The sequence below is a fragment of the Danio rerio genome, chromosome 16 (assembly GCF_052040795.2).
Source record: "Danio rerio strain M-AB ecotype USA chromosome 16, GRCz13ab, whole genome shotgun sequence".
Lineage (NCBI taxonomy): Eukaryota > Metazoa > Chordata > Actinopteri > Cypriniformes > Danionidae > Danio > Danio rerio.
The window spans coordinates 33,702,296-33,729,725 of NC_141036.1; the positions used below are offsets into that span (position 1 = coordinate 33,702,296).

Here is a 27,430-nt window from a genome sequence, read left to right on the forward strand (position 1 = left end):
AATCAACAGCATCAATTCTGTAAAATCATACATAAATCAGGGTTAATCAGATGAGAGGCAGCAGGAGCAAATAATTTCACCGTTTAACAAACAAGACATTGACTGATGTGGATAAATATGCCGACTCTTCTCTCTTGACACCACCGTTGAGTCTCATGTCATTTATTTTGCACAATCAGATGAACTACAGAAAAACTGCAAACACTCAAGGTTAGAGGTGCTGGCTCGATGAAACAGATGGAGCTTACATCTGGGCTATTTTATACACCGAAGTGTGATCACAACGTCCTTTAAAATTACAGCTGTCAGGTGTATTAATGAAACCCGCAGATTGTTCAGACTTTCAGGAGTCAGACATTAATTTTAACTAGAAATGAACTTGAATTTTTAATAGGGTTTAAAATGGAACACGTATGGAGTAAAGAGAGCGAGACGAGACGGTTTTGTGAACAGACAGACTTGCATAGTCTTTAATAATCCGATGCAAAATGTTGTAACTTACAAATGCGTTAGCAAACATTAAAATGAGGAAACGTAACTTACATGAATTTATACATGAAATTAATTGCAAAACATAAATATCAATGTGATTTGTGCATAGCCTTAAGAGCTTTAAAAGTCAGAGGCATGGCAAATCATCACTTGGTTTTGTTAATAAAAAACAAAGACAGAACAAAGAGTCATAAAATAAATTGTTTGTAATCTGCAGCCGATAAGATCTGCTGTAATGTAATGTACAGTATCACACACAATATATAATACAGTTTTCAATATTGATACATTTAAAAGCTTTTCAAATGCTTGTTTTAATTCTGGTTATTATTGCTATACAAACTACAATACATATTTATAGGCAGTTAAGTTTTACAGTATATAGCAACATATAGATTTATACACTTGTACAGCAAAGTTAAAATATCTAAAACTGCGTTGTCATATGCTTAATCGCATGACCTGCTCTGGTTTAATTTGGCAGTGAAATGAATATCTCGAAAAAGGCTAACTGTGCCAGATCTCTTACAAAAGGAAGAGATTTTATTCATTATACTAATAGCTGAGCCTAAAAAATCAAGCAATGACATTTCAAATCAAGGGCACACGACAATGATATCTAACAGTTATTTCAATATTTAAAACTGGAATACAGTATTATTAAAATAGTGTATTAAAAGGTAATAATGTTGTATAGATTGTTTCTTGTACAAATTGCCTTGGTTAATGTCTGCATATGTTTTTATAGACTCTTAAAGTGTCAGTAGCCATCGTCTTGCAGCTTATGTATCACAAAGCAAAACAGATTCAGTGAAAAATCTTCTATAATTTACTGAATAATGAAAAAGCAGCCATCTACAGTTAAAACAAGAATTATTAGCCCCCCTTTGAATTTTTTTCTTTTCAGAGCAAGGAAATTTTCACAGTATGTCTGATAATATTTTCTTCAGGTTTTTTTTTGTTTGTTTTATTTTGGCTAGAAGAAAAGCATTTTTTTATTTTTAAAAAACATTTTAAGCTCAAAATTAGTAGCCCCTTTAAGCTACATTTTTTTGATAGTCTACAAAACAAACCATCAATATAAAATAACTTGGCTAATTACCCTAACCTGCCTAGTTAACCTAATTAACCTAGTTAAGCCTTTAAATGTCACTTTGTATATAAGTGGCTGTTTAGAAGTGTCTTGAAAAATATCTAGTCAAATGTTATTTACTGTCATCATGGCAAAGATAAAATAAATCAGTTATCAGAGATGAGATATTAAAACTATGTTTAGAAAAAAAAAAATCTTCTCCGTTAAACAAAAATTGGGGAAAAAATTAAACAGTGGGGCTAATAATTCAAGGGGTTTAATAATTCTGACTTCAACTGTACATCAGTAAATTCCTAGCAAATTTTGAGCGAACTATCCCTTGAAAATTAAATATTAGATATAACTTACATCATTCATATTTTTTATAAATATAAAATATTACCTTTGGATATTAGGAGTATTTGCTTTTTGTTTATCTTCAGACTTAATTGATAGCATCATCTACTTAACTTTAAATTTATATAATAGTGCCAACCTAATTTCTTCACTAAAATAGCATTTTTTATTGTGATAAAGTAAACTTACAATGTATATTTACATTAATATTATTCGGGCTTAAAAAATCTAAACGAGAGAATTATAAAGATAACATACTATACTTATTTACAAAAATGCCATTCTGGCTTGCAAATAAAATGTTATAAGGCTTTGTACCTTGCTGTGTTGACAAGCAGCAACATCAAAAAAAAAAAAAGTTTTTTATTGGCATCAATGGTTCCATGAAGAACCTTTCAAATTGAAGGAATCATTTCATTCCATAAGATTCATTTTAGATTCTACATTTAAAAATTAGTTCTTTTAAGAACCATACACTGATAGGTTATTTGGGGAACAAAAATAGTTCTACAATAGCATCACTAAGAAATCATAGTTTTTAACTATTAATAATGAGTGATGGATAAGTTTCTTCTGCACTTTGAGAGTTATAGTAAACCTTCAAAAATAAAGGTTCTTTTTCGGCATTGACATCCATAAAACCTTTCCATTCCTCAAAATATTCTTTTCAGTTACAAAAAACAGTGCTTTATATTATTACATAGTTCTTAAAAGAACATTTTGTTCTTTGTGTGAAGAACAATTCACTTTATGGAACCCTAAATGGTTCTTCTATGGCATCACTGTGAAAAACCTTTAATTTAAGAGTGAACAACAGTTTTAAAGGCTCAACTAATTGTAAAAAAAAAACATGGATTCTCCATTCCAGCTCAAATAAGCTTCATTGTGAATCTTCCAGTGTCTCCACCATCTCCACCTCCACCCATGGATGATCGTGGCACAAAGTCTATTGTGGCAGTGTGTTTTATCTGACCTTTGCTCTGACTCCAGAAGAACATAAACACAAAACAGATTGCAACAGAGCTGAGAAAAGACAGAAATCCCATGGTGGTAGCAATGATGAGGGTTTTAGCATCAAACGGGTAAGGACTTGACACCCGAGCTGAGGAGTTGGTAGATGGAGGTGCTGAAGTTTCTATCCATCCCTCGTCTGAGAAATATGACACTGTGCGGTTTTGTGGAAGCCCCTCCACATGCAGACTCACAGAGATGCTGTCATTACCTGCAGCATTAGCTGCGCTACATAAATACGTTCCACTGTCTTGTACTTGCGCATAACTGATCTGTAAACTCCCATTAGTAAGCACTCGTACTCTCCCGGCAGAGCTAAGTGCAGACTGTTGGGCTGACAGCCAGGTTATAGACGGTGATGGATAGCCATCTGCTTTGCAGTCAAAATGTACACTCATTCCCTCAATCACGCTTATATCCTGCAGCTGTCGGTTCAGGATCTGCGCCTGTCTGCACGTAAAAACAACCGGAAGCTCTGCCTCTGAGAAGTCCCGAAATGCCTTCCTCTGATGATTCAGGGGTGAACAAGTGGGTTGCCGGCCATCAAAATCCAGCCGCCGACGCCGTCGCATCACCCAGAGTAGCCTACAGTCACAAGCCAACGGGTTTCTGTCCAGCCGCAGTGTCTGCAGGTTCCCCACAGAGTGAAAGGCGCTTTCTTCCAGTGTGGACAGACGATTTGAGGACACATTGAGTAAGCGAAAGCGGGACAGACCCCTAAAGGCACCTGGCTCTATCCGTAGCAGGTTTCCACCCACCAGGTGCAACTCTTGGAGTCTCAGAAGGTCCCCCAAAAGGTTGCCCTGTATGGAGGTGATGGGGTTGTAGGATAGATCAAGGTACTGCAGGTAGGCAAGATGGCGCAGGGGAGAGTAAGGTATGGCACTAAGATTGCAGTTGGTTAAAACTAAAGTGGTCAGGTTCAGGCCGACCAAGCTGTTGCTGTTCAGCATCTCGAGAGAACTCCAGTGGAGGATCTGCAAAGTACGCAGCTGGTGCAGTCGGCGAAAGGCATTGTTGGGCAGCACGCTAATAGTGAGCTTGCGCAGACGCAGCTTAGTCAAGCTCTGAAGTTGCGACAGAGCTTCGGTTGGGATGGAGGTCAGATTGCTGCGGTCCACGTTCAGCTCCTTCAGTGCCTGAAGCCCAACAAACGCACGCTGCGAGATAAACACCAGGTCATTTTCCCCTGCGTCCAGCTGCTGCAAGTTAATCATATCCCTGAATGTGTAATCCAGGAAAACCAGGATCTCATTCTCACTGATATCCAGACGTCGAAGGTTGGAGAGGCCGGAGAAAACCCCGACTGGCAGGATCTTGAGGCGGTTGTTCTTAATCCTCAAGTATTTCAGGTTCTTCAGACCCTGAAATGTTTCCACCTCAATCATGGAGATTATGTTCTCACTCAAGTCCAGGTCCTCCAGCTTTGACAGGCTGGAGAACTGACGCCTAGCCAGCGTTTTCAGCTGGTTTCCTGAAAGATCCAAGCGTTTGGCATTGGTGGGTAAACCCTCAGGCACAGCCGTCAGGTGTCTGGAGGAGCAGTTGACCTCCAGAGGGTCTCGGGAGCAGCTGCACCTCTGAGGGCAGGGGAGGTCTGCAGCTGACAAGTTCAGGCACCACAGCAGCAGGACGGTCCATGCGCCCCGCTGACCACACAAATCCAGGAACATCTTACCTCCTTCCTACGAGATAAACATAAGCAAGAAACACAGTTTAGGAAAGGAACACTGTAGATAGGTTGTTACTCTAATCATTCAGATTCTTTCAAATGAATTTCACGACTCCTGTTGTTTACTCCTTACTCCTTAATTATTCATTCATTCAGTCATTTTCTTGTCGGCTTAGTCCCTTTATTAATCCGGGGTCGCTACAGCAGAATGAACCGCCAACTTATCCAGCAAGTTTTTACACAGCGGATGCCCTTCCAGCCGCAACCCATTTCTGGGAAAAATCCCCACACACATTAACACACTCACTTATACACTACGGACAATTTAGCCTATCCAATTCACCTGTACCGCATGTCTTTGGACTGTGGGGGAAACCAGAGCACCCGGAGGAAACCCACATGAAGGCAGGGAGCTCCTTAATTATGTTTTAAAATATATACTTCATAATTAAAAAAATAAGTATCTTAACCATAAGTAGCAAGGCAGTTTTGTCAAAATATTTCTTTCTGAGAATTAAATTAAATTAAATTATTTTAAAGTGCTTGTGTTTTACATTTCAAGAATATTGGATTAGGAGTTACATTTTTGTCTTGATTTTGAAGTCAGGTAAAGACATCCCTTCCCAATTTCCCTAAAAATACTCATTTATTTTATTTCTGAAATTTAAAGCATTTTTATCATTGGAATATGTATCCTTACATTGTATATTGTATTTTAAGAGTTCACACTTAGCTTAAAATCAATAGAGCGTAATTGGCACGCTGTCCCGGGAGATAGCCCTGACCTCGTAATATCCTTGAGCCTGGGGCTCCCACCCGTTAGAGGGGAGTTCGAGCTCAGGTAGGTCTCGAGAACTCCCTTGCTTGTCGCCGTGTGAGAATTTTAATCTAAGGTTGTCTTGGGTGATAATTTGGTTTAGTCGATTGGCTATAATGTATGTTTTTAGACGGTGAGAGGAAACTGGGGAACCAGGAGGAAACCCAAGCAAACACAGGAGAACATAGAAACTACGCCCAAAAGCGCCAACCGGTGCAAAACAGTGCTAGCCACTGGGCCACAGTGTCGCCCGATCGGAAAAAAAGGTGGGAGGTAGAGGAGGAAGAGGGGAAAAGATAACTGGAGTGAAAAACTTTGGTTATTTATAATGCTTCCGTAATCATCTAACAGAGCAGATTACAGAGCTAATGAGTTTCCAGCCGTGTTGATCATAAGCACGTGATCCTCCACACTTTTTGAGATGCATTTACAATGTATTTTTAATTAATGACTTAATCTGTACTAAGAAATATATTGTGTTCTGTAACTGACTAAACCAAATAAGTCTAGAAAAATCAGGAAATTAGTTATTTTATTGGTCTTTTCTCTAGTTTTGTCCTTTAAAAGGAGTTTTTGAGTAAATTTTCAGTTTTGTTTTCTTTTTAAGACTAAAAATAACTTGTCTTCAAAGTTTTCTACAAATTTTGCGTGTCCACTTTTTTTTCAACTTTTAAGGTCTGAAAACATGGAATATTTTACATTGACATTTGCTACTTTAATGCAAACAAATGCTCTAAATGATAATATTTTTATTTGAAATAACAAGCAGATTATCAATAGTTTCTAAAATAAAACACAATTAATCATTTTACCCAAAAAACAAATATACATCTAATAAAGGCAAATCTACAGAATCAATAATAACTTTGAAGTGGTCCCAATTGTTATCAATCAGTCAATTCAACAGCACTAGAAATACATTTAAGTATCTACAGTACAAGAAATCTGAAGACAAATGACTTATTTCTGTTCTCATAACACTGTTTATTCATTTATTTTCCCTAGGCTCAGTCCCTGATTATCATGGGTCGACACAGCAGAATGAACCACCAACTATTCCAGCATATGCTTTATGCAGCAGATGCATTTTATGATTCCAGCTGCAACCTATACTGGGAAATACCCAAACACATTTATTTATACTCACATACACTACAGACAACTAAGTTAATTCAATTCACCTGTAGTGCATGTCTTTGGACTGTGGGGGAAATCGGAACACCTGGAGGAAACCCAAGCGAACATGGGGAGAACATGCAAACTCCACATAGAAAGGCCAACTGGTCCAGCCGGGACTCGAACCAGTGACCTTCTTGCTGTGAGGTGACAGTGCTAACCACTGAGCCACAGAAAGGCCACCCTTTTATAAGATTAATATTGTACTATTACATGTCATCTGTTCAGTTATGCTCACCAAGGGACTTTTGTAGTGCCAGTTCTCATAACCAGATTTTTGTTCAGGTGGGTCTCTATGATGGGCTCAGTGTTTGTTGGAAATGCATTTAAACATCACATGTTGAAAATCCTAGAGCCAGAGAGAAAAGAAGAAACAGAAAAAGGTGATTCAGACAGTGTTACAGTGATATAACAATCTCTTTAATCCTCTGCTGTTAGACTGTGATCCAGACACGGCTAAAGTTGTGGAGCAGTTCATCATCCATTTCTGATGAAGGACAATGATGGAATGTTCTAGACCTGTTATGAGACTGCAAAACGTGCTCAACGCGCACTCATTAGGTAAGTACCAGTGATGAGACATGCGACAGCTGCGCAGTAACACGCTTATTTCCCTATTTCAGCTCCAGAGGGTTTGATGTGAGAGGACAGGTGTGCGGGACACTTTCACTATAGTCCAGCTTAACCTCATGCCACAGGGTGCAGGTGCAGAAGCCTAAACACAAATTAGAAATTACCCAGCCGGAATGGACAGACGCTGACTCTGCTTCAGTTTATTGGAGAGAGCTGAGCCAAATGATTCACACAGAGAAGAACAATAGACTGCTTTATAGTATACCTGTTCAACAAACGCATACTAAACCAAGAGCAATTCGTTATTTGAAGATGCAAATACTGAAATAAGAATAAGAGTGCTTTTATGTGACAAATGCATATACTAAAAATGGAAACAAATATAGGTAGCCCATAGATGACAAAGCTGCCAAAATTATGTCTTTTTATTTAAATATTTACTACATTCATTTCCATGTTTACTTATAGGTTTCTGTTATGCAGAGCTTTTATGAAATTAAACAAGTAAATGTGAGAATCCAGAAAGAGTAGTAAGAAAAATGATAAATAAATGAATCAATAAAGAAACAAATAAATCAAACTAAGGACTGATTTCTCTAGGGTGGCCTTTAAAATGTGTTTTTGAGTAACTTTTTCAATTGTATAAACTACAGATTTGACTTTAAAGTGTTCTAAAAATATTTAATGTGTCCACATTTACTTTTTAATATTTAGGCTGTGAAAACATGGACTATTTTATAGTTATATTGATCATTTTATGCAAAACTAAAATTCATTCATTCATTTTCCTTCAACCTAGTCCCTTTATTCATCAGGGGTCACCACAGCGGATTGAGCTGCCAACTTATCCAGCGTATGCTTTACACAACAAAACACAATGTGTTTCACAAAACACACCCATAACTCATTAAAATAAGCACAACCCTGTTAGATCATGCGCAGCGGCGCTAAGCGTATTTTTCCATCCTTAAAATAGCAAGTGGATTCGGACACACCCTTAATGCTTTTGCACCATTCGTTTTAGACTTTGCGCCTAGATCATTAAAATAGAGCTTAAAGTTTTCATAAGTTTACATTTTTAGGTGCTCAAAATTTCAGGTCACCAGTTCTCATGTGAACAAACAATGTTTTCTGATTTTAGCTGTTAAAAATCATGTACATATTTCCTAAATTGCACTGTGAAAATATGAATATTTTCTATTCTATTCTATTCTATTGAATGAACAGCATCTATGAATGGGAAAAATATTTTGTATAATGCTAATCAATTTTATAGAGAACCTGAATCAGCTAGTAATTTTCTGTATTTATTTTTTTAGTCTATTTGGATTTGTTTGTTCACTGAACGCTGAATGTCTCCTGCATCTGCTAAAGTCAATTTACAGCACAGCAACTTTTCAATTATTTTATCTTTATCACGCACAGGCTTTATTTATTGCTCATCTCTAAAGGGAAAGTCTGGTGTAGGTGTAATTGAGAAAACATTCTGCATCATGACGATGTTTCACTTCAATTCATTATTATAAATAAACAGCCTCAGCACTCCACGCTTAAAAAAGCAATAGTGACAATTTACTACAGCTCAATGGAGTGAAAAAGAGAGCTTTAAATACCACATACCACACTACAAAGTAGCACTGGTGCCAAAAAGGACAACAGTAAAGGATAGGATAAAATAAAACTTGCAAACAGTAAAAAAAGATGTATAGTTAAAAGTGCATGTTGTGAAATCTCAAACTATTAATAAATCAGTCTAAAGTGCCTTTGTGATTCTGTTAAAAAGCATATTGTTGAAGAATAATAAAAATAAACTTAAAAATGAAAATGTTCTGGGAATTTACTCACTTATTTGGTATCAGAAGTGGCTTATATGAAAGGCAAAGGCCTCTAGTTTATGCTTATTTTACTAAAATAAAATATCATCATGCCTTCATTTTTAATTATTTAATTAGGACAGCAAGATCTGACTTTGCTTAGACAAAAGTCTGGTTACTTAAAATAAATAATGTGCATATACATTATACATATACATTATATAGAATATAAAGTCATGGTGCAGTGAAAAAAGAATGAATATTGTGTATGACCCCCATTAGCTTGGAGGACTGCATCCATACATCTCTGCAATGACTCAAATAACTTATTAATAAAGTCATCTGGAATGGCAAAGAAAAGGTTCTTGCCGGACTCCCAGAGTTCATCGAGATTCTTTGGATTCATCATTAATGCCTCCTTCTTCATCTTACCCCAGACATTTTCAATATTGTTCATATCTGATGAGTGGGCTGGCCAATCCTGGAGCAACTTGATCTTCTTTTCTTTTAGGAACTCAGATGTGGAGGCTGAAGTATGAGGAGCGCTATCCTGATGAAGAATTTGCCCTCTCCTGTGGTTTGAAATGTAATAGGCAGCACAAATGTCTTGATACCTCAGATCTCTCACACACCCCCATATACTGAATGTAACCCTAAACCATGATTTTTCCTTCACCAATTTTGACTGATTTCAATGAGAATCTTGAGTCCATGTGGGCTCCAATAGGTCTGCTGCACTATTTATGACGATTGGGATACAGTTCAACAGATGATTCATCGGAATAAATCTACCTTCTACCACTTTTCCAAGTGATCAACTAAAAGTCAAGTTATTATTTGTTGCTCTTACACAATTGACAACAAGACTTTTGTCAGGTAGTATAGTATTAAATTCTAAAAGGCCACTTAAAATTGTAATTTTCTTTGTATTTATTAGGCATTTGTTTGAGTAATAGTTACTATGAGTTTTATTCTTTTAAGGTTTGATAACCATATTTCATATTTCAAATAAAAACATTGAAGCTTATAGCAGTTATTATTCAAAAAATAACTAATGGTCAGAAAAAAAATGTCTTCATTTGTTGTAAATTGTGATCGAAAATCGGGATAATTCAACTAATTATTGTTCTAAACTCAACTCAAAATGAAAGTAAATGTCTAAAACATGGCATCTTTTTTGTTGTTAATTGAGTTCTAAATAAAAAAAATTATAAATTTGTTATGTTGAAATAATGTCATCAGTATTTTAAAGAGTAAACAAATAATATGTTTTACTCTACATGTTAATAAGGTTTAAGTCCAGAGAAACAAGTCAAGTACACTGAAAAAATGATTCAAAGAAGATTTCTTGGATTCACTAAAAAGTGAAGTGGTTGTAAACTATCTATTTAAACTGAATTTAAAAAACAAATTAAGTTGAACATTACTAAATATAATTTGTCTGTTTAAATTCAACACATAAAAATAGTTTGTAGCAATTTTGCAGACATTATTTTTTTCAGTGTAGTGCTCCAGATTGTCATGAATGCACTCATGTTCATTTCCCGAAGGCAGTGGATTAAAGGTATTAATGTTGTACATAATGTTCATTTTTTTTATTTATTTGGTTCATAAAACCTCAATGTATCATCAGTAGCCAGGGGTATTCATGTTATCTAGTCCCAAAAAAATTTGTGACTCTCAAAATGCCATCAGCCTTTAATTTGCATTTATGAATCACAAAGCAACACAGTTTTATGTTCAACTGAAAAGAAAAAGCCACCGACAAGAACATGAATGTAAATAAATTTCAAAAAGTGTACATTTTTAGTCGAACTACTTTATTGAAAACGTAAAATTGACTCAAAAATGTATCATTTGAATGTATAGAAACAGTAAAAACATGAAAATCCACCTCATAAGTATCACGTTAGCAGATAAAACAGTTTAAAAAGTACAAAGTATGACTTATAAATCATATAATAAATTATATCATTACACTGTATTGGTTAATACATACATCCACAAGTCCTTTGCTTACTAATGAATGGAGTGAAACGACTACAAACTCCTACCTTGTCGTGACAAACGTTCTCAATTATCCAGTCGTGTATTACACCTCTCCCACTGCTTGCTGACTCAATTTAGACTATTCACACGGGTCTGAGTTTCTCACATCTTCTGTTTACACACAGAGCTGCTATTTTCAACTAGTTCCAGCTGAAGCCACTTAAAAATCAGGTTGACTTGTTTTCCTGAGTCCTCCAGTGTCCAGTGTCGTCCCCTGTCTCCACATAAAGGCCTTATACTGGCCAAATAAGCTGACTCATAATGCTGTATCCAGAGAGAGAGGGGGAGAGAAAGAGAGAGAGTCAATCCCGGCTTGACTGTTTTGACACTGTATTGGTTTTCCACACAGCAGAGAGCCCAGGCTTACACAAATTAAAGGTGTGAATCCCTCTCTGTGGACTTGAGAAAGACAGAGCAGCAGGTGGACGTGATCTGGACACCAAACTCGTGCTCTGTGTCTCGCTGCTGCTCTGTATTACATTTCACACTGTCTGACAGCTAAGATCTTGATCATCTGCTAATAAAACACAGGGAAAAGTAGTCTGAGTGATTTGTTGTCATGATTGCGGTGCTGTTTTGAACATCCAGATTTAAAATATTACATTTTCTTTATCACATTCTCTATAAAAATATAATTTTTGCATTTTCAAATATGTGTTTCTCTCTGAATATATATTTTCTGTTGACATTATTGCTGCAAAGTTTTTATAATGTTTATCAAATATCATTTAATAAATGTTTTAATATTTTGTTATTATTATTATTCTTGGTAAAAATGTTATAAAATTGTATATATTGTATATATTTTATATATATATATATATATATATATTGTATATATATATATATATATATATATATATATATATATATATATATATATATATATAAATAAATATATTGTATATATTTTTATTAACCACGCCAACTTTTATATCTTACAAATCTGTACCCCAAACCCAACATGATTTTTTTTCATCTCTTTATTTATTTTCTTAAAAATAAAAAATATATTGTTAATATTATTATTAAAACAATATATATGATATTTTAACTATATATATTATAGATGTATATTTATTAAGATCTGGTAATATTACAATTGAAATATGAAAAAAATGCATTTGTTTTATAACATAAACATTTGTTTTCATTTTAATATACAGTTTATTTAGTTTTGAAAATATATTTTTATATTTTTTATTAACACTGTCTAGATAATAAATAAATAATGATTAAATTTTTTTTTATGATTAAATTAGTATATTAAATGTATTTATTTATACAACAGTTCTGTCTGGTTTTCGAATCTGATTGCAGTGGAATATTCCTGTAATAACAGCGCTTGTACAGCCTCCTCACCCTTCTGTATTACACAGAATGAGAGCAGATCAATAGACACTCTACAGTTGGACAAATATTGCAGCTAATATTGGACAACATAAAGTACTTTTGAGACTATTTTAGTTGAGAATGCAGTTGTTTAGATCGCAACTATGCAGTTTATTTATGAGTGTCTATCAGCCTGTCAAATCCACAAGTTGTCTATCCACAAGATGGCAACAGAGACCGCATAATAAGCCCTTAGAAGAGAAAAACTGCATAGTTTCTAACTACAGCTGATCAAACCATTATAAATTTGGCTCTTTTGCATGTTGCAGTATTGTATTTATACCATAGTAATTGTAGTGTATTGAGTGTGAGATGGGACTCATATATCAGGAATGTATGTATTTTGGGTTGGCCACTCTTTGTAAAACCCTGTGTTACTTTTTGGTTGGCCATCTGTTTGTTTCTAATGAGTCTCCTGTTTTTGTTACTGCAGACTAGTTCAGTAAACAGAAAGAAAGAAGAAATGCTTGCATGTGTTTAGCATTTTTCCTTATCGCAAACACAACAGTAATCTGGTAGTGTTTGTGTTGCTTTAGCTTTTTTGGGGTTAATTATTGTGATCTCCCGATTGCAGCAGAGAAATAATAGGAAACGTTTCAAGACTCTTGGCATTTCATGACGTTCAGCCTAATAATCTTAAAATGTGAGCAAAATCACCTGTTTTGTCTTCACTTTAGACATTACGCTAGAGAATCATTCAAACACTTGCTCTAAAGTGACGCTAGTAAATTAGTAACGGCTTCTGCTGTTCTGACGTCAGCTGCAGATGTGAATAGATGGGGGAAGATAGTAGTAAATCCATACAAAAGGATTTTGAGACTCTCCGTGTTTGATTTCTTTTTTATATACGCGATTACGTCATTGAACAACTGTATAAACGCAATATCACATTCGTAGAGGTGCTATATGGCTGTATATTGTTATTGGTGGGACACCAAGAATGTCACACAACACACACCTCCCACCAGTGACGATATACAGCCATATTGCACTGCTTCTCAAGTGATATTGCGCATATATCTTACATTATAAAAATAATGCTTACATGTTAATAGATAAAATACAGTAATGTGGCAATTAAGGTGTTATTTATTCCAGTTATCCATTTCATTTATTAGTTAATTACAACAAAAATTTAAATGTATTATTATTTAAAAACTGCCACATACATTATGTTGCCTCATAGTAAAACTTTTGCATAATCATCTACCAGAAGCATCTACCAGCATCGGAAACGCTGTTATCTAACAAACAACGCTCTGCCAAACACTGAGTGTGTCCTTGTCGATCTGATGCAATGTCATCGCAGTTAGCCGGTCCTCTCTAAGCTAAACACTCACACACACACACGCACACATGCAAACATTACGTGTTGTTTTCTCACATCAACCCTGACTTTCATACTTTCACGTCAACAATCAAAACTCATCAGGGTCAGACAGGCTTCATTAGGTTACGGCAAATAACATGGACCACTGCCAGATACTAAAACCGGCCGGCTAAACCTTATACTGACTCCATTAGAAAACCATAACACTTCAAGCCTCTGCAGACTCACTCCAATTTGCACTTCACTGGCTCCAGGCGGCCAACATGGAATATAACAGTTATCGAGCTATAACTGTGTATTCTTGTGCGAAAAAGGTCAGAATGGATGTGCCCAGCAAATAGATGAGAGACGCTTTGAAATTAATATTTAAATCTTCAATATTAATAATCTTCAGCATTACAGGATATTCACAGTCTAGCCCATAAGCTTGGCTGGGTGAATTTTCTAGGTTATTATTTAGTTTATTAATTAGTAATATAGTTTGAATAATTATAATGACATTATTATGATAATTTAACCACATAAAGACACAACTGCTCTACGAAGAACTGTAGAATATATCAGAAAATATACAAAATGTGCTTTGTATCACATCGGTGTTGTGTTACTGTGAATGATAGCCTATAATACAAGCAAGCTGTGTGTTTTTGCTTTAAAATCAAATAACATGGGTAGTGAAATGGCGAAAAAAGTCTTGCAGACACACTTTGAATTTGAACTTCTTTGAATTTTAAGGATACACTTACAAGACATTAATTTTACTACAAACTACTTTAATTTACTATGGTAACACTTTATTTTGATATTTTGATTAATGATCTTTCAACAGACATTTAACTGACTATAAGAAACTTTGGAAGTACATGTCAACATACACTAACCCTAACAGTCTACCTACAATCTAATCTAATTAGTTGGCATGTAAATGCAATGTAACTTATTTCAACAAACGGACCATCAAAATAGAGTGTGACCTGTACTCATTTTCTAAGCATTTCTTTTTTGCAGACCTACAATGTTGGTCAAAACAATCATGGTTCATTTAGATCTATGAAAGACCAAAATGTTTTATGCATGCCAGGGCAGTAGGCGGCAATATCACTGTTAAGCAGGTGTCTGGAACCTTTTTTTTTTTTTAGCAAAGAGCCATTTCTGAAATGTTTGGCAAATGCTTTTTTTTAAAGACCCATTGGGGTAAATATAAACCCCAATATGTGTTACTACTAATACATATTTATGTTCATGCACAACTCAAAAATAAACAAATATGAAGCATCACATTTTGAACAAGTCCATAAATGAAGAAAGCTCAATTAATTTATAATTCTCGTAAGTAAACTCTTATTTTTTTCTGAAAAGCATCATAATTTAAAATAAACATTTTAGTATTACAAAAAACTACTTAGTTACAAATAATTCCAAATAAAGTATGCAGCAATAATTTTGGCTAGTTTTACCGAATATATATTTTTTATTATATTAATTTTGGCTAGTTTTAAAGAACAACATTTATGTTTTACTATTATGAGAAAAGAAAGGGCAAACAACTTTTATTTCTGTGGTAACCATGTACACGCATTTGCCCTTTGTTGTTGTCATGATTCAGTTTTATCCACAGCACACCACACGTACATTGGTCGAAACATTATTTTATTAAGTTTTTATTCAATTTTCTGTTAAAAAATACAATAAAGAGGGAGTTGTAAACAAGTTTCTAGTGACAGTTATAATTTTTTTTAACTGTAAAATATTGCTAAAGGGAGATAGCTGGAGAGCCACATATTTTCAGTCAAAGAGCCACATGTGGCTTGCGAGCCATAGGTTCCCTAACTTTGCTGTTTTAGTTGTCAAGTATTTACAAATGTGCACTAGCAGTGCTTTAAAGTGAAAGTCATGATATGTGGCCAAGTATGGTAACCCATACTCGCAATTTGTACTCTTCATTTAACTCATCAAGTGGTGTGGTGAGAGGGTTGATTATTCACTCCCACCACTGACATTCTGTGCCAGTGCCAGGATATGCAACTTTCTGATCAGGTTCTTATTAGGCTACAGCTGCATCCACATTAATAGTCTTCCTCTTCTAAACAATGTTTTTTCCTTCAAGCATATTGTTTTTGTTTTTTATGAGCATAACAATGAAGTCAACTGATATGATGTAATGAATTGAAGGCATGAATGTAGTTTGGGGCTGAACAATATAAAATGTGAGCGTCGATTTCGAAATGTGTTTATCCACAATAGTCACATTGCAGGATTATATTATTTATTAAAGGTTAAAAGATAAAGATATTATTAAATGTCAATTTTATATTATTGCATGAGGGTGACACGGTGGCACAGTGGTTAGCACTGTCATTAAAAAATTACTAAATGTAAAAGCTAAAAAGACCTTTAACCAATTCTGAAAAAAATATTAAAAGATGGTAAATACTATAAAAAAACATTATTATTAAGAGTTTATTAATAATATTACTATTATTATTATTCTTATTATTATCTACTATTATTTATTTATTTTTATTATAAGGTCCTGTTCAGTTTTGTGCTGTAAACTTTCTTTACTTTGTAATTGTTATATCTTTTAATAAAATAATCAAATGCTTATGGAGGTGGTTCATTCCGCTGATAAATAAGGGACTAGAGCTGAAGTAAAATGAATGAATGAATGCTTATGGACTGAACATGACTTCATACTCATGCAAGTTTTTAATACATATATATGATAAGTTTATAAAGTATTTGCCTTTATTTTTCACGCATCGTTTCTGAAGAGATGTTCAACAAGTGAATTTCTTTTACATCGGTGCTTTTTTTTAAACAGAACTTCCATTTACATGAATAGTTATGCAAGGTTTTAATTTAAATTTAATTTAACATTAATTGAATCATATTTTAGTAATGGATTAAGTTAACGGTGGCTCAGTGGTTAGCATTGGTGTCTTACAGCAAGAAGGTCACTGGTTCGAGCCTTTGCTGGGTCAGTTGGCATTTCTGTGTAGAGTTTGCATGTTCTCCCTGTTTGGGGTGGGTTACTTCCAGGTGCTCGGGTTTCATGCACTATAGGTAAATTCAATAAACTGTGTAAATGAATGTGTGAGCATTTGGGTGTTATGGGCATCCGCTGTTTAAAACATGTGCTGGATAAGTTGGCAGTTCATTCCTCTGTGGTGACTCTTGATGAATACAGAGACTAAGCTGAAGGAAAATGAATGAATGAAAATATTTGAATGGTTATGTACTGAAAAAAACTATTTTCTATTTCCCCTCTGTTCACCAAGCCCTACTCACAAGTGATTTTAATGTTTTTCCATTATGCTGGTTTATCTCGCACTAACACTTTCTAAAATATCAAAACTTTTTTCCAGTGACAACATCAGAGGTCACTGACCTGCATATTTAGCCTGACCTCAGACCTCCGAGAGCAGCCAGGGAATGTAGTTCACCTGTCTCGATGGAGCCTGTGCTATTCTGGTCCCAGCCGGGGCGAAAAACTACCCGTCTCCAACTCTCCAATTATAATTCCTCACATCCATTCTTCACAGCAACAATTGCAACAAAGTGAGAAAGAGGCTGTTTATGGCTGCTGGCCCTCCACCCCCGCCGCAGAATGCAGTCATGCGGATGAACGCAAGTATTAAAAGCTTTTCTGAAACAGGTGTTGTTTAGCAATGGGATACGATGACAGATCTTCAGGACGTGGAGAATTTGTTCCCTTGCCCGGGGAACGGAAAAATAAATATAAATGAGAAGGTGAGCTTCACACTTGGATGCACAAACCACAGATGCTTCCTCAAAGTGTTTATTTTTTAAAGTCCACAGTGAATTTACAACATGCTTCTGCTCATCATTCTCTAATCCGATTTTGCTGAAAGCCATTATGATGGAAAACATTTGCTTTGTGCTTGCATGTGTAGCATATAATACACGAGTTTATAGTCTTTTATGTTCTCTGTTAGAGTGTGACTGATTTGGGTTATTTACTCTAAAGGAGTGTTTGAGAAAGATAGTCTGACAGGGAGGATTCAGAGTTGGTATTGTAAATCTCTGGATAATTCAGGATGCAAGTCAATATGTGTTTTGTGGAAGTGGGTTGATGATTTTTGTGTGTATATAAAATGCACTAGTTTGGCAGGCATATTTATTAAAATCATATCAGATTATGATTATGCCCTGTCAACAGAATTAATTTGAAACTAAAATGATCGCATTTGTAATTAAATGATGGTTATCGGCTGTGATTTAGTGATTTTTAACAATGGCTTTTTAAACATGTATGCTAAGTTCTCTTATTTGTATATTTAGATTGTCATCTGAAGCACCCTTAAAATATTAATAATTTATTAACATGATTAACAATTTATTAATAATGTGTAAATGTAAAATGTTAATAATATATTCCAATTTGGCTTATCTCAACATATGCATTTTTACATGATAATTTGGAGGGTGGTACGGAATCTCAGTGGTTAGCACTGTCGCCTCACAGCAAGAAAGTCGCTGGTTGGAGCCCCTGCTGGTGTAAAGTTTTTCCCCGTTTGCGTGTTTGCTCTGGTTTCCCCCACAGTCCAAAGACATGCGGTGTAAGTGAATTGGACAAACTAAATTGGCCAAAGTGTGTGTGTGAATGCGAGAGTGTATGGGTGTTTCCTGGTACTTGGTTGCAGCTGGAAGGGCATCTGCTGCGTAAAACTTACGACAGAATAGTTGGCGTTTCATTCCGCTGTGGCAACCCCTGATGAATAATGGCCCGTTTCCACTGAGTGGTACAGTACGGTACGGTTCAGTAGGCGTTTATGGCCATTTTCACTGTCAAAAGGCGTACCGAATGGAACCGTACTTTTTCGCCACATATTTGAAGGGTAACAAAACACGAGAAAGGGTACCAAAAGGTGCAGCTACGATATTTAATATAACGCGTCTATTTTTAATATAACAAACTTCTTGAGCTGATGATAATAACGTGTGTGTGATTACTGAAGTGTCTTCGACATCTGATCCTAGCGAGAGTGAAGTGCGAACAAACAAAGGAGAAGCCCAACAACACATAGGAGCAAATTGTTTGAGCAACCTGAATCACGAACAAACTGCCCTGTTCTTTCATCGCCTCTTGGACACGGAATGACAAAATTACTCTCTAACAGAGGTTACATGTGCTGGTGAAGATACAGACACAGATGAGAGGTTTGCACTGACTGTGGGCTATATGTTGTGTGTTGTTTTTGAACCCAAACAAGGACTAAATGTATACTGTATGTATTTTTTCTGCCATCAGTAGCATATCAGAGACTGTAAGGGTCTGTAGTTGTTCATATATGCTGCATTTATGTATTTATTTTTTTATAATTGCAGACGTTACAGTAGGCCATTTTGCACTGTCACAGAATTAATTAATCACAGAATTAATTATGTTCACAGAAAAGTTAGTGATGAACATTTAAATACAAGTATTTATGTGTATAAAGCATCTGTTTTGTGAGAAGTGCTTCTCATGATATGTGAACGACCTGTACAGCTTTACTGTAGACATTTATTTGAGCAAGAATGACATCGACTGAAACTTTCTATCGTACATCACGGCCACCAAAAGTATACCCTTGGTAGTGGAAAAGCAAACCTGATAAAGTTGGCCTGTACTGACCTGTACCGTACTGTACCAGTCAGTGAAAACGGGCCATAACGGACTAAGTCACAGAAAAATAAATGAATAACATGGTGATGCCTATTTCAGTGGCATTTAAAATACAAAATAATATTGCATTTGAATATATTATATAATAATAATTATTCTCTTATTATTGTTTTATGCTTATTTCATGATCTTGTAGTACCTTTATTTATCAGTTCAGTGGTTAAAAAAGAAATAACAATTTCATAATAGTTTAAACTAAAATTTCTATATTTTTGTCCTGATAAAAATCTAATATTTTTGAGATGCTTTTAAATCGTTTAAACGTTCAGGACAATCTCACATCAATTCGTAACTTTAGTCGCTAATTCTATTTAATTTGTAAAATCTCATTCATGCATTTTAATACAATGGGGGAGGGGGTGTTCATACGTTTCAATCTCACATTTATATGAATTAGCCACTTTTCTGGCAATTTGTAAAATAGTTATGTTTCCTTGTGAGATAAAGGCTGGATACTTATCTGTTATCATTGATAACGCAAAAAATATCTTCTTATTAATCATGGTTTCTGCTGGTTTCACTTAAATTTAAGTCTTTTAAAAACATTTTTAAGACCATTATGAATTAAATTTTAGACTCTAATTAAAGCGCTAAAGGCTGAGGAATTTTTCAAATGGCCCAGATGGAAAAGAAGAACCACACACATTACAGGCACACACAATCTAGCACACACAGTGGCGTAGCGCAAGGGGGTAGTAGTATAAATTACTATAGTATAAATTACTATAGTTAATCATTCAAATAATATATAGTTATAAACTGATCTTAACTGATTATCTGATTATAAACTACTATCATTAACTAAACTGTAGCAACTGTTAGTAATATATATATATATATATATATATTTTTTTTTTTTTAATTATTAACAGTTAATTTGTTTGTATTGCTACATTTTTTGCAACTATAATTATCACAAAATTACCAGTATTTTATGGTTTAAAAACAATATATATTTCTTACTATAAATTACTATAGTATTTAATGTGGGAAATCATTAATAAAAAAGTTATTGGAAAGCTAAGCAAATAAATACTATTAAATCGCTTGAGTAAAATAAAATATAGAGTTATACATTTATTACATGTAAAAATATTTGTATTACATAAAATATTTATTATTACCTATATTAACTTAATTTCCTTCATTATAAATTAATTATATATTTTAAACCTGTCCAATTTAGATTGCTCAGCAAGGCAGCTAACGAGTAACTGCTATATTGAGTCTGTCAGATAAATAGTGACTGATCATCTATGAAGGCTGATTGAAAACTGTTCAGTCTATTATATTGAATGGCGATCGGAAGCAACGTTTCCCATTCGCCCATCACGATCGCCATAATTGTAAAATAGCATACACTATTGTTTATTGTTGTCATGTTCACCAGTGAACAAACCACCAGATGTCGCTGGTAAACACTCACTCATGAAACTACAAATCTGCCAGTAAATGTACTACATATTCAGTCATGCCACACACACACACACCTGCTCCAAGTCTCCACTGATTAGACTCCCACAGCTGATCCTGCTTCAAGACTGATTACACACAGTATTTAAGCAGCACACACACTCATTCACATTGCAGAGTCTTGTTATCTTTCACAGTGACATTACAACGCGTTTCTTTTGTCTGCCTTTGCCGTGTTTTTAATCCTTTGCCTTGTTTATATATTTAATGCTGTTTGCTGCCTGCCTCTGACTAACTGCCTGTTGTTTTGACTTCGACTCTGGATTGCCCTCATACATCTGTTTGCCGGTATTGACCACTACTTGCCTGACAATTCTAATAAACCTGCACGTGGATCCAAACTTCTGTTGTTGGTGTCACTCCCCGTCGTTACAATTGTATACAATATTTATTAACTATATATAAAAATATATCGATGTTGATGTCCGAGAATACGTTAATAACATTAACATCCGTTGTAACCATATATGGTTTGCCTAGGTTGTGTGTGCTGGATTGTGTGTGCCTGAAGCGTGTGTGGTTCTGCGGGCCTGCAGCTGGATATTATTGGGGTGGTTTTTCTTTAACAAACAAATATGAATGTGCCTTTTTGTTGTTGTTTTTCATGATTATGTGGAGCAGCTGAGAGAGGTCAAGCAGAGTTTAGATCAAAACAGTCTGAAGGACAGATTATGATAATTCAGCTTTGCGCTGGTCATTTCACTCGGTACATGTACATTATGTACCACAAAGAGAATCAAACGTGCTGCAAAAGGGGAAAAAAATATGAACATGAGATCATCAAACATATTCCTACTGCCTGCTAGAAGGCAACACACGTATGAGCGCTTTAAACTAACTTTGTCAGTAACTTTTCAAGGACACAAAAGTAAGGTCACCTCCGGCTAAACTCAATGCATTAATGTATCTGGGTCACTGCACATGTGCTCAAGCTCATTGTTAATTTTAGGCAAGTTTAAATAACAATGGATACTGTACAATATAAACCAATGAAACACTAAAAGCATTGGCAATTCAATAAACAAGCTGGTAGGATGGAGATCATTTGTCTGCGAAGGGCCGGATTCAGATTTCATTTCAGCGATGCGACGTGTCTTGAAGCGGTGAGCATAAATCAAGCCAGAGTCCATTGATTTTTAGTGTGATTGTGGAGGGGTCACACATATGGACGTGGTTTACACTCATCTGTCATCTGTGAAAAGTGCAGAATCTGCTTCGCCCGTGTATGTACTGTATCAGACGTCCGTAGATTTTAATCCATCAATTGAGTCTGAAACCCAGTGCTGACAGATTGCCTCCCTCCCATGGTCACACAACAAGCTCTTAAAGAGATAGTTTACCCAGAAATGTAAATTTGCTGTCATTTATTCGCCCTCTGGTTATCTGAGATGTCTGTTAAAACAAGGTATGTGGCAAGTAGAAGGATTGGAAATGTAAATGTAATTTCGTCACCTTAGAATTATAGAGTTCTATCTGAGTTATTGACATATTCTTATTCAATGAAAACTTATTTACATTATGGGAGGTTTTTATAATAAGTTATTAGCATTTTAATACATGTATTAAAAAAACAAAAAAAAATGTTACACAGATACTGTTTGCCATGGAATGCAAAAACTTTGAAGCTTAATATCTCAAAATCATTCAGAACGCAGATAGAACCTTATAACCACGATTTGTAATTGTTGTTATCGTTTGAAAAATTGTATTTAACTGCATTGCTCAGGATTTTTTCCTTAAATTACTGTGAATTTGTGGTAATAATGCTGTAAATTATGTTCACTTTCACGATCCAAACTGATCGTTTTGCTTCAGAAGACCTCACTCTAGAGAAGGAATCACCAAACTTGTTCATGGAGGTCCGGTGTCCTGCAGAATTTAACTCCAACTCTAATTAAACACACCTGAACAGGCTAATCAAGGTCTTACTAGGTATACTTGAAACACCCAGGCAGGTGAGTTGAGGCAAGTTGGAGCTAAACCCTGCAGGGAACCGGACCTCCAGGAACGAGACTGGTGACCCCCGCTCTTGAGCATAGGTCTCAAACTCGATTCCTGGAAGACTGCAGCTCTGCACAGTTTTGCTCCCTAATCAACACAGCTGATCCAACCAATCAAGGTGTTCAAGACTACTGAAGACTATTAAGCAGGTGTGAGTTGGAGGTGGTTGGAGCTGAACTATGCAGAGCTGCTGTCCTCTAGGAATTTGAGACCATTGCCTTATTGATAGGATCCACAGGTCCCAGTTATTTTCATTTTTTTGTTGTTGTTTTTTAGGGATGTCACGTGGTTTCAGACTAGCAATCGGACGTTACCTCCAGATTAGGACTTGAATATATATGCATATTATATTTATTCTTATTAATTTTTTAACACATCTGTAGTTATGCAGTGGCAGAGAGGTAGACCTCTTTCTTGACTTCACACAGAAACAGCAACGTGTGGGGCATGACATCACTGTTGCAGAGTTTCTTATGGGTTAAATGCTAGCAAAGTAGAACATGGAAGCAGCTTAAAGTGGAAAGCGCGAGTATATCTGTGGTCTGGAGATATTATAAAGAAAAAAAAAACTTGATCGGGACATCCCTAGTTTTATTTATTTTTTTATTCTCAGTGTCGGTAGCTATTGACTTACATTATATCAATCACAAATGACCATGGTTTCAGGAAATAAAATAAAAAAACTTAATTAATTCCTTCATTTTCTGCCACTTTTCTGGGGCCGTGTCGCGGGGACAAAAGACTTAGGAGAGAACCCCAGACTTCCCTCTCCCCAGACACTTCCTCCAGCTCCTCCGGGGGAATCCCAAGACGTTCCTAGGCCAGCCAAGAGACATAGTCCATCCAGTGTGTCCTAGGTCTTCCCTGAGGCCTCTCTAGGTAAGCGTCCAGGAGGCATCTGTAACAGACCACCTCAGCTGGCTTCTCTCGATGTGGAGAAGCAGCGGCTCTACTCCAAGCTCCTCCCGAGTGTCAGAGCTCATTACCCTATGCATAAGAGTGTGCCCTGCCACCCTGCGAAGGAAACTAATTTCAGCCGCTTGTATCCGAGATCTTGTCCTTTTGGTCATGATTCAAAGCTCATAGCTGAGAGTAGAAACGTGGATTGACCAGTAAATCGAAAGCTTTGCCTTTCAGCTCAAACATCTTTACCACAACGGACCGGTACATTGACCGCATTACTGCTGCCGCTGCACCGATCCGCCTGTCAATCTCACGTTCCATCCTTCCCTCACTCTTGAACAAAGCACCGAGATACTTAAACTCCTCTACCTGGGGTAAGGACTTTCCTCCAACCAGGAGATGGCAAACCATCTTTTTTTCAGTGGAGCACCATGGCCTCAGACTTGGAATTGCTGATTCTCATCACAGCCGCGTCACACTCGGCAGCAAACTGTCCCAGTGCAAGCTGAAGGTCCATGTTCAATGAAGCCAACAGAACAACACTTAATTAATGTTAATGAGTATGAACAAACTAACAGCAGATATTCCTTTTTGGGTGAATGTTTCCTTTAAAGGGATCATTTTTATTTTTATGAGCAGGGTTGTTGCTTAGTTAAAAGATGGGTCTGGTCTATTGGGAAATTTCTCCAGTTAGACCTCTGCATCAGCCTGTGCTCTGTAATACAGGACACCCATTAGCAGGGTCATATGGTGCCCTGGATAGTTCAGTGCCTAAGCACTAAGCAGTCCATTTTAGGGCAGCAGGATTACACAAAGAACAAGGATGATGCTCATGTGATGATGCGAGACAGACCCGGGGCCCCAAATCTCACATTTAGTCCAAACATAAGTGCTGTGTGTTATTAAAAAGACAAAAACTGATCAAAACAGGACATCTGCACCGGTTCAGTCATATTAAACCCTGCTCCAAAATGACCTCATAACAGCAGCCCTCACAAATCACATGCCGATACATCTGAGGGTGTGATGAGAATGTCGAGTGACCAAGCACAACAAACCAGTGATCAAGTAAGTGCTTTTACTGCTCCGACTCATCAACCGATGATAAATCAGGCCCTGCTGTGCATTACAACCCTTCTGATTAAAGTGCTCATCTGGACGGGCCCCAAAGCTTGCGCTCCTTGAGCTCTGGCTCACACAGGCGCGACAGGGAATTTGCGGCGCTGCACTTCACTGGCGGTGTGGGATACTGTTTGAAATCTCATTAGACAGATCTTGCATAGATTGATTAGAGCTAATTAAGGCAGCCATGACTGCCAGGGGCCTCTAAACCCAAGCAACTGTGAGACCAGAGACTGTGAGGCAGGAACACACATACTGCATATACTGCAAATTCACCACTAGGACAACACACTATTTTTAGGTGCACATTTGCCTCCAAAAACAAAGAGCTTCAAAGACATGTGCCTCATGAGACAGTGATCTGGCCCTGTAATGAAGGCTTTAATCAATCAATCAATCTATCAATCTATCTATCTATCTATCTATCTATCTATCTATCTATCTATCTGTCTGTCTATCTATCTATCTATCTATCTATCTATCCGTCTGTCTATACTATTATTATGCTATCTATCTATCTATCTATCTATCTATCTATCTATCTATCTATCTATCTATCTATCTATCTATCTATCCGTCTATCTATACTATTATTATGCTATCTATCTATCTATCTATCTATCTATCTATCTATCTATCTATCTATCTATCTATCTATCTATCTATCTATCTATCTATCTATCTATCTGTCTGTCTGTCTGTCTGTCTGTCTGTCTGTCAACTCAATGATCTCCCACTCCAGTTTTATTGCTTGTAGCAAATCTTAAGAGCAGTTTTTATTTCAGAAAATAAAGGTCCACACTTAGGAAAACATTCCAATTAAAACTTTATATGTGCCTTCTACAATAACTGCTTTGTCAACCAATCCAAATGAAATGTTCATCTTATAGTAACATAATGTAGGCTAAAGGACAACTTTATGACGTGCAAAAAGTCTGACCACCTTGAAAAACTCCCAGCAAACACTTTATTTTCAAATATACAGCCTACATAAACTATCAGAACAAAAGAAAAAGCGGAACTCACCGGCTTCCCTCACAGTATCATTACAGCAGCGATCTCATCATCATCATTGCTCTCCAAGTCGCTTGTCCATGTCGAGTCGCAGTTTCTCACTTCTGCACAATGTCCTCTAACATCATCCTCGTGCTCAGAAAGACGATGAGCCCGTCTTGAGAGACAAGACCCGAATGTTTTTTAATCGCTTTGCTCCTTCATTAATTCGTTCTGTCTACGACACATCTCTCCAGGGGCTTGCAGGATAATTGTAGCCTTAATTTGGGTTGGCTGTTCTCCGCGCTGACGCTTCTCTGCACTCGCTCCTCCAACTTCCAACTCCCACCTGACCATTTCAGTACGAGTGAATATCTGAAGCCCAGTGCTTTCTGGAGAGCAGATCGGTGTTTACTGCTCTGTTCGGCAGGGCTGGTGAAGGATAACACCTCGCGAGGGCACTCTGAGAGAATAGCAGATATTTGCGCGGCTTGGCCAAATCTCCGGATTTAGGTAAAACAGCAGATGGTTGGCCGAGAGAGACTCGTGGCTTGTAGATGCTGGGAAAACATCTCATAGGACACATGTTTACTTCAGTCGATTTATGCGATACAAAGACACACAGAGATCAACTAAATGTGACTTTTTGTAGTAAACTACAGGTTTTTTGTCGAAAAGAGTACAGCAGTCTACAAAATTTCAATGAGCCCATCTCTGTTTGTTAAATCTAAGGCTATACGGTAATGGCCCAGATTTTGACACAAACAAACAAACAAACAAGACTTCTGTAACACACAGGTACTGTAATGAATACAAATACTAAAATGCAATACCTCATTTTAATCTATATCCATTGAATTTACTTCATATATCCTGGTAAGATTAGTCTAATAAATGCTTTAGAAGTATTTGAATGTTAACCGCGCGTGTGTGTTATACCAATGTAGTTGACTGATAAAATGCAAATAGGCTACAAATTAAACTTAATTTGTGTGGGTTTGTTTAATAAATGGAGTAAAGTACATTATATAGTAACCTAACATAGTAAATATAATATACATTATTTGTTTATTTTCTTTTCAGCTTAGTCCCTTTATTAATCTGGGGTCCCCACAGCGGAAAGAATTTTTTTATGCAACCCATCACTGGGAAACATCCATACACACTCATTCACACACATACAGTACACTTAGCTTACCCAATTCACCCATAATGCATGTCTTTGGACTGTGGAGGAAACCAGAGAAAACAAACGCAATCACGGGGAGAACATGCAAACTCCGCACAGAAACACCAATTGACCCAGCCGAGGATCGAACCAGGAACTTTCTTGCTGTGAGGCTATCGTGCTACCCACTGCGACACCGTGCTGACCTAACACAACTTTTAATTTTAATAATGCATTAGTAATGTTAAAATTAACATTTTCTTATGTTTACATAATGCACAGTTATGTTTAATATCATAGTAAATTTAGTATAATATATTATT

At 36.2% G+C, this 27,430-nt stretch overlaps 1 protein-coding gene and 1 long non-coding RNA gene across 11 annotated transcripts in view; one reads left to right on the forward strand and one right to left on the reverse strand.

The window, feature by feature from the left end:
* Window positions 1–11,566, forward strand: part of LOC141378215 (uncharacterized) — a 36,564-nt gene extending 24,998 nt beyond the window's left edge. For 4 of the 7 annotated variants that reach the window (XR_015511537.1, XR_015511542.1, XR_015511539.1 and 1 more), the window contains 2 exons: window positions 7,036–7,158; window positions 9,496–11,566. This is a non-coding gene — a long non-coding RNA (uncharacterized LOC141378215). Of the gene's footprint in view, window positions 1–6,426; window positions 6,883–7,035; window positions 7,159–9,495 lie in introns of those variants that run through there. The other 3 variants (XR_015511541.1, XR_015511538.1, XR_015511543.1) reach the window with 2 other exon arrangements.
* lingo4b (leucine rich repeat and Ig domain containing 4b) lies at window positions 143–26,404 on the reverse strand. Of its 4 annotated transcripts, none has more exons than XM_087285951.1 (3): window positions 25,973–26,404; window positions 6,836–6,946; window positions 143–4,617 (listed from the first exon to the last, which is right to left on the reverse strand). In XM_087285951.1, exon 3 carries the CDS (start codon window positions 4,603–4,605, stop codon window positions 2,791–2,793), a length of 1,815 nt encoding a protein of 604 aa, XP_087142077.1. In that variant the 5' UTR covers window positions 4,606–4,617; window positions 6,836–6,946; window positions 25,973–26,404; the 3' UTR covers window positions 143–2,790.
* Window positions 26,405–27,430: the final 1,026 nt, after the last annotated feature.

Coding starts and splice junctions, on each gene's coding strand:
- lingo4b (XM_087285951.1), bottom strand. CDS start 4,605: ATGTTCCTGGATTTGTGTGGTCAGCGGGGCGCATGGACCGTCCTGCTG.